General features: G+C 46.9%; 1 protein-coding gene across 1 annotated transcript in view; it reads left to right on the top strand.

Moving 5' to 3' along the window:
- Window positions 1-1,166: 1,166 nt before the first annotated feature.
- ASAP2 (ArfGAP with SH3 domain, ankyrin repeat and PH domain 2) overlaps window positions 1,167-10,997 on the top strand; it is a 180,191-nt gene continuing 170,360 nt past the window's right edge. The window contains exon 1 of the mRNA XM_011960939.1: window positions 1,167-1,271. Within this exon, the coding sequence (XP_011816329.1) occupies window positions 1,194-1,271 (78 nt within the window). The 5' untranslated portion in view covers window positions 1,167-1,193. The remainder of the gene's footprint in view (window positions 1,272-10,997) is intronic.

Raw genomic sequence — 10,997 nt, 5'->3', positions numbered from 1 at the left:
TCAGCTTCCTAGGCTTGAGCTTCCTAAACTAAAATGGGAGGCAGCAGTAATCAGACTGCCTAGAGACAGGGCTGGTGTGAGAATTCAGTGAGAAAACCGGGGGAGAACATTTAGCCAGAGCCTGTCTCATGGCTGGGGCTCGGGCTAGTGGAGGAGAGGAGAATGCACACAGATTGCACCAGAACAAGGTAATGACGGTGTGTGGCCTTCTAGGGACCTTGATAATAGTGAGGAGGAGCTCAGAAGCAGGGAGAAATCACTTCCTGCTGGGGCAGCTGGGACATTGTCGTGAAAGACTGGGGAGGGGACAGTCTGGGACTTGACAGCCACCTGGGAAGTGGGCACTATCCCCATTGTGCGGATCCAGAAGCTGGGCTGTTTCTAAGCAGTTAAAATGAGTAGGTAGAGCCGAGGTGCAGGAAGATGGATTTACTCGGGGTTCAGTTGGTTGGACTGTTGAATTGAGCTGGGAGGAGGTAGAATAAAGTCTGGTCAGCCACTCTGGGGCCGATGCACAGGGGGCCCAGCCCGGAGCCCACTTCCGGCCTTGTGAATGCCTCAGTGACTTTGCATATTGTCTTTTTGTTCTCTCTCTTTGGAAATGTTCTCCCACACCTTCCTTCCAGTGGATTTCTAGAAATACCCCATTTTTCATGACTCACCAATTGAACACATCCTGTTTGGGGAAGTGATAAGAGAGGAATTTGAGAATGGCATGGAGTTGACTCCTAATGATGACTGGTGCAGGGAGTGGACGGCCCAGCCGTCTGCTTGCTCTGCCTTTCACCTGTGTCTCCAGACAAGCTGAATTTCTCCAAGTGCTGTGTTTCACTGTCCCCACCCGACATATGCCAACTGGAGTTTTTCCTGTCCTGTTGTAGGCGGGGATCTGTGTGTGGCTACAGAGTGACTAATGGTAGAATTAATCAAGTTACAGATGGGGCCTGTAGTTTTGAACCTGATGAGTTAGATGACCTTTTGGACCACACAGATGGCCAGTCGTCCTATGCACCAGTGTGGCAGGGATAGAGCTTGTGCCAGCTGCCCCTGGGCAGAGTTGTTTTCTTTTTACGAGGTAGCCAAGGCAGCCTTGCCTCTCAGGGACCAGCCCTGGTAGATGGCACCCCGGCCCTTCCCTTTCCGGGGCTCTGATTTTCCCCATGGCTTGCTGTTATTTCACTCACGGAGTTTGGATGTTGCTCATTCCAGCAGAGGCCGGATGTGTAAATCATCCTGCAGCAGTTCTGTCTTGTATGGCCCGAGGCTCCTTGGTGGGCTGATTGGAAAGCCCAATACGTTAGGGAGTGAAGGGAGTGAAGGAAAGAGAAATGGAGGAGGGAGAACTGGAGCTGGGGTACATGAGCTGCTGCGGCAGCGTGGAGGAGGCAGGGGTGTTTAGACCAGGTCTCAGGGGCAGGAGTGGCTGACAGCCGAGGTGTTGGGCTGGGTAGGGCAGTGAGCCGCATGGCCTGGCAGCTGTGATGGGAACATGTAAGAAGCCGTCAGGCTGCTGTGTATTAGACCTGTGAACCCTGAGGGTAGAACCCGGAAAACTTGGTTGGTGGATGCAGCCGGCAGCGCCTTCCCGTGAAGGGCAAGGGCAGTGGGCTTAGGCAAATAGAGCCGCTCCACCTGGCAGTTTTGCCTCCCAGGGGACTTCTGGCAAGGTCTGGAGTCATGTTTGGTCTGCCGGGACTGGGACTGGGGTGCTGGTGGCATCTAGTGGGTGGAGGCCAGGATGCTGCTACACATGCTGCAGTGCCCAGGACTGCACCCATCACAAAGAAGTACCTTGCCCCAAGTGTGTCTGGGCCCACGATTGAGAAACCCTGGGTCAGAAGGCTTCAGGTGATGGTGGGCTTGGAGGGTGGGTCAGGGAGGGACAAAGGGATGTCCTTGGCCTCTGGTCTGCTTTGGGGCCCCTGTTTCCTGCTCTTGGTGGGCCTGAGTCTTTCTGTAATTTGTGCAGGATGAAGTTGACCTAGACGTTTCATAAGCAGAGGCTTGTAGGTAATCAAGTACCACAAAGTAAAGATCATGATTTTGGGCCACTTGGATATATTAAGTCCACTGACATCTTCAAAGAGTTAGATTGAAATGCTGATCCTCTTGTACTCCTGAGATATTCTCATCCTTGCCTGTATTATGTTTTTCTGTTTTTTAACCTGTGTTGTGCAGAATGCCAGATGAACTTTTTAGGGGGTATATTTTGATATGTTTTATGAAGATTAATACAATTAAAATTGTCTTAGTACTGATGTAAAGAGCTTGAACTTAATTTAGTTTTATAATTGTCTGTATAAACATTCTTAATGTCTAAAGGAGGATTTTTTACCAGAGAGGCAAAGGGAAATTAAAACTTGATAAAATTTAAAAAATTAAAAGCAACTATTACTCCCTGTTATTGTATGTATGTATGTGTAGGTGGTTGTGTGTGTGCACGTATGAGAGACACAGACAGTGCATTTTACTTTTTTGTTTTTTAAAGATCCTACCTTTAAATTTGGAACTATAATTATTTGTCAGCACAGTTAATTTTTTTTCTTGCGTTTTTTTTTTTTTTTCTCTCTTTCCTTTTCTGTGTTGGAGAAAAGGTGCTGTATGTTGTCTACTTCAGGTTTCTTTTTTGCCTGAATGGGACAAGGATAGGGCAAGATCTGAGTGTCAGAAAGATCCCCCCTGAGGCTGGTGTGGGTACCAGGCAGGGCCGGGGTAGGAGACGGGCAGGTGCACCAGGCAGGGGCTAGTGAAGGCAGGATGAGGTCCACGTTGAGGCCAGGGCCAAGGGTAGGGGAAGGCAGGAACAGCTTGGAGAAATAGGCAAGAGGGACAGGTCTCTGACCTCTTAGCAGTGGGGGCTGGGAAAGGGGTGGGAATCCAGGAAAATACTGGTTTCTGGCTTGAGTGAGTGGTAGCTTTTTTTTAAAAAGAGAGTTAAAAAAAAAAAAAAACCCACACGATTTGATGATTAATGTTGCTTTCTGACTTTTGCTTAAAGTTTTAACAGGGCCTCAACTCCTGAGGCTGGATTAGGACATTTCTCATTTACATTGTGATTTTTAGAAGATTAAGATGATTCTGACTATTTTCTGAAATTTAGGAGGCACCCACTTGGTCTTTTGGTCTTTTTTTTTTGAAGACAGATTCTTGCTCTGTTGCCCAGGCTGGAATGCAGTGGCACGATCTCAGCTCACTGCAGCCTCGACCTCCTAGGCTATCTTCCCATCTTAGCCTCCCAAGTAGCTGGGACTACAGGTACATGCCTGGCTGATTATTTTTATTTTTATTTTTTGTAGAGATGGGGGTCTCACTATGTTGCCCAGGCTGGTCTCAAACTCCTGGGCTCAAGAGATTCTCCTGCCTCGGCCCCCTGAAGTGCTGGGATTACAGGCGTGAGCCACCGTGCCTGGCCTGCTCCGGTCGAAGGCTAGATTCTGAGCGACCAGGAGACTGAGTCTTTGCTCACCTGGTGGAGTATTGTATACAGTAGGTGCCCAGGTTTCTTCTTTTGATTTGGAGAGCAGTTGTCTTGAGGAAAACCAGTGAGATGATCCCGTCTCTTCCCATGATTTCGAGAGTATGATCTCTGTACCAATTCAGAAGAGCCCTGAAGGTAAAGATGTTAGAGGTGAGTGGCCTTCTGCGTCTGACCTGTGGCTCCAGTGTGTGGATCTGTGGGCTGGCGTGTCTCACGTGTGTGGACTGGGGTTTCCCTCTTCCACAGTGGGAGGTGGTCGGTGTGTGGGAGGAGCCATGGCTCTGGCCTCCGACTGCTGGGGTTTGAATTTAGGGTGAGCACTTACTATCACTGTTACCTGACAGGCTGCTTACCGATCTTCACACGGGTAGGCTTATTGATGATACACACAGGTGACAGTTTAGATTGTATGCTGCTTGCTTGTATTTGTTCTGGTTTTAAAACCTCAGCTCCTCTAGTCTTTGGTAGACACTCTTATATCTTGGGCAACTTATTAGTTCCTCTTTCTGGAGCCTCAGTTTCCCCATATGTAACACCAGAGAGCTGGACTTAGGGGAACCCCTTGGTATTTGACAATACTCCAGGCTTTTGTAAACAAATTGTCCACAGCTTTGCTGAGCTACAGCCACATCCGCTTGAAAAAGCATTGTCTTCCCAGCCTGCGCAGAATCCAGATCAGTTTCATCCATCTTCCCATGGGGGCTGCTCCGTCCCTTGTATTACTGGAAATGTCTTTCTCAAGGGTCTTTTCTGGTGTACAGGTCTCCCTGGAGATGGAAAACCACAGCACCTGGTTTAAGTACAGTGTGGTGTTTGCATAGGGAGGAGAGGCTGAGGGCTATAGCCTCTGAGTTCAGGAGTAATAAGGTATTTGTTTCTCTTTTTGACCAGGTTTTTTGTGGTATAATTTACATACAATGAAATTTACCCTAAGAGTACACTTTGATGAATCTAACAAATGCACAGTTGTGTAATCTCCACCATTATGACCTAAAACACCCCAAAAGCTTCCCTCTTGCTAACATGACTGGCTTGGTGGTTCTGGAGGCTTTTTTTGTAGATTGCCTAGCATTTCTACATAGATGATTTTGTCTTCTATGAACGCTGTTTGCCTCCTTCCTTCCCGATTTGTTTGCCTGCTCCCACTTTCTCTTGCTGTACTGTGTTCCCTGGGCCTCCCGCAGCCTGGAGGGGCAGAGGAAGAGCGGCCTCCTCCTGCCTGTCTCTCTCAGCCCCTCTCTGCCCCGTGGCGTTAGCAGCAAGGGCTTTGTAGCTGCCTGTTAGTGGGTTGCCTTCCGTTGCTAGTTTGCTGGTTTTTTGTCATGAATGGGTGTTTAATTTCATCAGATGCTTTTTCCGCACTGACTGAGATGACCATATGGCTTCCCTTTTTTAGCTTCTTAGTGTGGTGAATTACATTTTTAACACTGCAACTACTCTTTGGTGTGGAAACCTTATGTGTGGGGTAAGCACAGATTTGGTGTCATCATGTTGGGATTTGAGGATTAGCTGTCCTACACTTCATAAGGATGTAGTACATTCAGTTATTGACAGCAGCTAGACTGCATAGTCACTCCTGTGGGGCTGATCTGTTTAATTATCATTGTTGACCTTTTTACTCTTTCATTATATTTTAGGTAGAATGAAGTCATGTGTGTGGTGATGAGGGGGTGGGGGGAGATAATAACAAACTCTTCTGTAGCCTGAACTCATTAGTTCTTATAACCCATAGGTGTAGGTATCATTTTCTTTATTTTATGAATGAGGAAATTGAGGTCCAGCTTCTTGGAAGGTAAGAGAAGTGAGTCCCATTTCCCCTCACGTTAACTGAGCGCCGTTTATATGCCGGCCATTTGGACCCATCTAAGGGGCACAAAACCATTGTTTGTTATTGTTGTTGTTGAAACCACAGTAATGGCAGCATCTTTTTTTTTTTGGAGACAAGGCCTCACTCTGTTGCCCAGGCTGGTCAGTGGCGTGATCACGGCTCACTGCAGCCTTGGCCTTTCTGGGCTCAAGTGATCCTCCCACCTCAGCCTCTTGAGTAGCTTAGACTACAGGTGCATGCCACCATGCCCCGGTAATTTTTTTGTAGAGATGAGGTTTTGCCATGTTTAAGTGACTTTCCCAAGGCCTTGTAGCTGGTAAGAAGGAGGTCTTCTGTTTCTAAGTTGAATTCTTTTCCCTGTCCTACTACTTTTGGGGTGGTTTATGGAAAGAAATTAAGTCAGGATGAAAAAGCCAGTCAATTTCTTAGAGCAACGTAGACAAGATTTTCACAGTTGATCTTCACAGACTTATCTAAATACTGTAGCCCCATTATCCTTGGGGGTATGTTCCAAGACCCTCGGTGGATGCCTGCAGCCAACGAATATTGAACTAGTTTGCCTGCAGTCATGGCATGTCTCTGTTCATGTCATGTCTTCCTTCCACAATTTTTTTTTTTTTTTTTTTAATTTGAGACAGGATCTCACTCTTGTCACCCAGGCTGGAATGCAGTGGCACTATCACGGCTCACTGCAGCCTCCATTTCCTGGGTCCAGGTGATCCTCCCACCTCAGCCTCCCCAGTAGCTGGGATCACAGGCATGCACCACCATGCCCAGCTAATTTTTTGTAGAGATGGGGTTTCTCCATGTTTCCAGGCTGGTCTCAAACTCCTGGACTCGAGCAATTCACCTGCCTTGGCCTCCCAAAGTGCTGAGGTTTCAGGTGTGAGCCCCCGTGCCTGGCCCCTCCCACAAGTTAATGCTTTTCATCATAACTAAGCACTTGCCATGCGCCACGGCCGTAGCTTTTGCAGTTTGAGGTGCGAAGGCAAAGCTAGCATGAATTTATTTTTTTCTTCTTTACCATTTCATAAATAGAAGACCCATTTTACCTTAGATCTTAGCAACCTCAGCATAGGAATTTTTCCTTAAGTCAAGGACTTTCATCTTTTTACTTAAAGGAAGTGCTGTATGACTTCTCCTTGGCATACCTGCATTGCTAGCATCTAGGGTTCTTGTGCTCTGGGACCATTATTATGTAAAAAATAAGGGGTACTTGAACACAGGCTCTGCAGTACTGGGACAATCATCTCGTAACCTAGGCAGCTACTAGGTGACTCCTGGGCAGGGAGCATGGACCTTGTGGTTCTGCCGGACAAAGGGAGGAGTCACATCCCGTGTGGGAGGCAGGAGGTGTGAGATTTCATCTCTCGACACAGAACAGCGAGCAATTTAAAACTTATGAGTTATTTATTTCTGGATTTTTCCGTGGTATATTTTTGGACTGTGGTTAGTGGAAACTGGAAAATGAAACTGTGGATAAGAGGGGACTACTGTATCTGGATGAGTCCAAAAACACATTCTAAGATGAATTTGTTAGCTCACATATTTATCTTTTAGGATACAGTCTTTCTTAATTTAGCATGTGTCCTGGAAGATATTTTGTCAGTATTAAGTAATGCTGCAGAATTTTGGTTGAACTGTTGTGCATGTAGACCATTAATTCTTTGTTTTCCTGTTGGTTTTTGGTGAGAGGTTTTCTGGGAAGTCATTGTCCTGTTACCAGTTTGCATGCTAAACTGGTGCAATTATGAGTTCCTCATCCATCTCAGGGTTGGGGATGTACATACATACATGAGAATCAAACTGGCTGGGTGTGGTGGCTCATGCCGATAATCCCAGTACACTGGGAGGCCAAAGAAGCAGGAGGATCGCTTGAGCCTAGGAGTTCGAGACCAGCCTGGGAAACATGGCAAAACCCCATCTTTTACCCAGGCATGGTGGTGCCGTGATCGCACCACTGCACTCCAGCCTGGAGTCTCAAACCAGCCTCAAACAACAACAGAAAAACTAATTGCTCTAAGTAAATGTTCATGCCTCACCAGAGATACGTACGGTAATTTTCCTGTTGTGGGTATGTATATTTTCAACTCCTCCAACATTTACTGAGTATATGCCAGACACTATACTTAACTCAAGGAAAGGGAGGAGAAGGAAAGGGATGGCATTTTGATCTGGACCTCAAAGGTTGATTCTAATAAGTGAGAGAACTCAGGACCTGGCAGGTAGAGGATTTCATGGTTGCACATGTTAGGGTCCCAGTACGTTTAGGGGAGCATGTTAGACAGATTAAGAACTTTGTTATCAGGCGGACACGTGTGAATTTCAAACCCAGTTTTACTACTTGGTAACTGTACTTATGGGCAGGTTGGTTAGCTGCTTCTAGCACTAGTTTCCTCACATGAAGCAAGGAGGAGAAGGCGTAGTGTGTGCCTCACAGGCGTTCGTTGTGTTTGCTATCTTGGAAGTGGAGGGGAGGTCTGTGCTCTGTGTTGGAATGAAACTTTTGTTTTTTGGCCAGACAGCGGTGGTGGGCGTTCCTTGGACCGTGAACTTAGGGGCGCATGCTTTGGCGGTTTACAGATAGAGATCTGACCTGGTCCATGGGAAGTGCAGATTCAGTTCCTTGCTGAGACTGTCAGGAGCTCTTCCATCATCTAGCCCTGTGCCAGCACGTTGGTGGTGCTTGGTAAACGTTTGTTGAATAAGTGCACTAAGGTTTCACTGTAACCTCTGGTGATCTCCTTCTGGAAGCCTTTTTTTCTAGTAGGGTCACACCTAGAGGAATTGGATGCTACAAACTGTGATAGACCCAGTACCGTACTTTAGCCACTGTGTCTAGCTTGACCGGGATGGGCACTTGTGCCCTCAGCCTGGCTTGGAGTTGACATCTCGTGTTGGGCAGTGTGTGTGCTCTGTTCCCTGAGTCTTCATCCTGAAGCTGCTGGGGCTGATAGCTGGTCGCCAGATCACCTTTCAGAGGAATGCAGTCCAAAGGTGTTTGCTTCCTCAGGATGGATGCAAGGAGAGAATCTTCAGCTGATCATCATTTTATCCCATTTTTCTGTTGCCTTTACTGCTCCAAGTTTTCTTTCTTTTCTCATCTCCTTTATGGAGGAAAATTGCCCTCTCTGGGGAAGCATGATGCTGGGGAAGTAGGTTGTGATTGTCTGATGATTGTCAGGTGAGACCATTACATGTGTTCAGACCATTGTGTGTGAGACGTTGGTGCACATTAGCTCCTGCTTTGATATAACTGAGGCCCAGTAACAACAAACAAATTTTTGCTCCAAAAAAGAGGCGTAAGCAGCGTTGTGTGCTTTCTTTATTTTGGCCCACCCTGCATGATGGCTTTAAGTATTATTGAGAGAAGCATATGGATTAACAAAGAGGTATACTTCGCTTTCCAAGAACAGGAATGTTTTGCCCTAGCGAGCCTTTTTTTTTTTTTTTTTTTTTGAGGCAGAGTCTTGCTCTGTCGCCCGGACTGGAGTGCAGTGGCCGGATCTCAGCTCACTGCAGCCTCGACCTCCTAGGCTATCTTCCCATCTTAGCCTCCCAAGTAGCTGGGACTACAGGTACATGCCTGGCTGATTATTTTTATTTTTATTTTTTGTAGAGATGGGGGTCTCACTATGTTGCCCAGGCTGGTCTCAAACTCCTGGGCTCAAGAGATTCTCCTGCCTCGGCCCCCTGAAGTGCTGGGATTACAGGCGTGAGCCACCGTGCCTGGCCTGCTCCGGTCGAAGGCTAGATTCTGAGCGACCAGGAGACTGAGTCTTTGCTCACCTGGTGGAGTATTGTATACAGTAGGTGCCCAGGTTTCTTCTTTTGATTTGGAGAGCAGTTGTCTTGAGGAAAACCAGTGAGATGATCCCGTCTCTTCCCATGATTTCGAGAGTATGATCTCTGTACCAATTCAGAAGAGCCCTGAAGGTAAAGATGTTAGAGGTGAGTGGCCTTCTGCGTCTGACCTGTGGCTCCAGTGTGTGGATCTGTGGGCTGGCGTGTCTCACGTGTGTGGACTGGGGTTTCCCTCTTCCACAGTGGGAGGTGGTCGGTGTGTGGGAGGAGCCATGGCTCTGGCCTCCGACTGCTGGGGTTTGAATTTAGGGTGAGCACTTACTATCACTGTTACCTGACAGGCTGCTTACCGATCTTCACACGGGTAGGCTTATTGATGATACACACAGGTGACAGTTTAGATTGTATGCTGCTTGCTTGTATTTGTTCTGGTTTTAAAACCTCAGCTCCTCTAGTCTTTGGTAGACACTCTTATATCTTGGGCAACTTATTAGTTCCTCTTTCTGGAGCCTCAGTTTCCCCATATGTAACACCAGAGAGCTGGACTTAGGGGAACCCCTTGGTATTTGACAATACTCCAGGCTTTTGTAAACAAATTGTCCACAGCTTTGCTGAGCTACAGCCACATCCGCTTGAAAAAGCATTGTCTTCCCAGCCTGCGCAGAATCCAGATCAGTTTCATCCATCTTCCCATGGGGGCTGCTCCGTCCCTTGTATTACTGGAAATGTCTTTCTCAAGGGTCTTTTCTGGTGTACAGGTCTCCCTGGAGATGGAAAACCACAGCACCTGGTTTAAGTACAGTGTGGTGTTTGCATAGGGAGGAGAGGCTGAGGGCTATAGCCTCTGAGTTCAGGAGTAATAAGGTATTTGTTTCTCTTTTTGACCAGGTTTTTTGTGGTATAATTTACATACAATGAAATTTACCCTAAGAGTACACTTTGATGAATCTAACAAATGTACAGTTGTGTAATCTCCACCATTATGACCTAAAACACCCCAAAAGCTTCCCTCTTGCTAACATGACTGGCTTGGTGGTTCTGGAGGCTTTTTTTGTAGATTGCCTAGCATTTCTACATAGATGATTTTGTCTTCTATGAACGCTGTTTGCCTCCTTCCTTCCCGATTTGTTTGCCTGCTCCCACTTTCTCTTGCTGTACTGTGTTCCCTGGGCCTCCCGCAGCCTGGAGGGGCAGAGGAAGAGCGGCCTCCTCCTGCCTGTCTCTCTCAGCCCCTCTCTGCCCCGTGGCGTTAGCAGCAAGGGCTTTGTAGCTGCCTGTTAGTGGGTTGCCTTCCGTTGCTAGTTTGCTGGTTTTTTGTCATGAATGGGTGTTTAATTTCATCAGATGCTTTTTCCGCACTGACTGAGATGACCATATGGCTTCCCTTTTTTAGCTTCTTAGTGTGGTGAATTACATTTTTAACACTGCAACTACTCTTTGGTGTGGAAACCTTATGTGTGGGGTAAGCACAGATTTGGTGTCATCATGTTGGGATTTGAGGATTAGCTGTTCTATACTTCATAAGGATGTAGTACATTCAGTTATTGACAGCAGCTAGACTGCATAGTCACTCCTGTGGGGCTGATCTGTTTAATTATCATTGTTGACCTTTTTACTCTTTCATTATATTTTAGGTAGAATGAAGTCATGTGTGTGGTGATGAGGGGGTGGGGGGAGATAATAACAAACTCTTCTGTAGCCTGAACTCATTAGTTCTTATAACCCATAGGTGTAGGTATCATTTTCTTTATTTTATGAATGAGGAAATTGAGGTCCAGCTTCTTGGAAGGTAAGAGAAGTGAGTCCCATTTCCCCTCACGTTAACTGAGCGCCGTTTATATGCCGGCCATTTGGACCCATCTAAGGGGCACAAAACCATTGTTTGTT

This window comes from Colobus angolensis, unplaced genomic scaffold (assembly GCF_000951035.1).
Source record: "Colobus angolensis palliatus isolate OR3802 unplaced genomic scaffold, Cang.pa_1.0 Scaffold53, whole genome shotgun sequence".
NCBI lineage: Eukaryota > Metazoa > Chordata > Mammalia > Primates > Cercopithecidae > Colobus > Colobus angolensis.
This window is presented reverse-complemented; position numbering and strand designations above follow the sequence as displayed.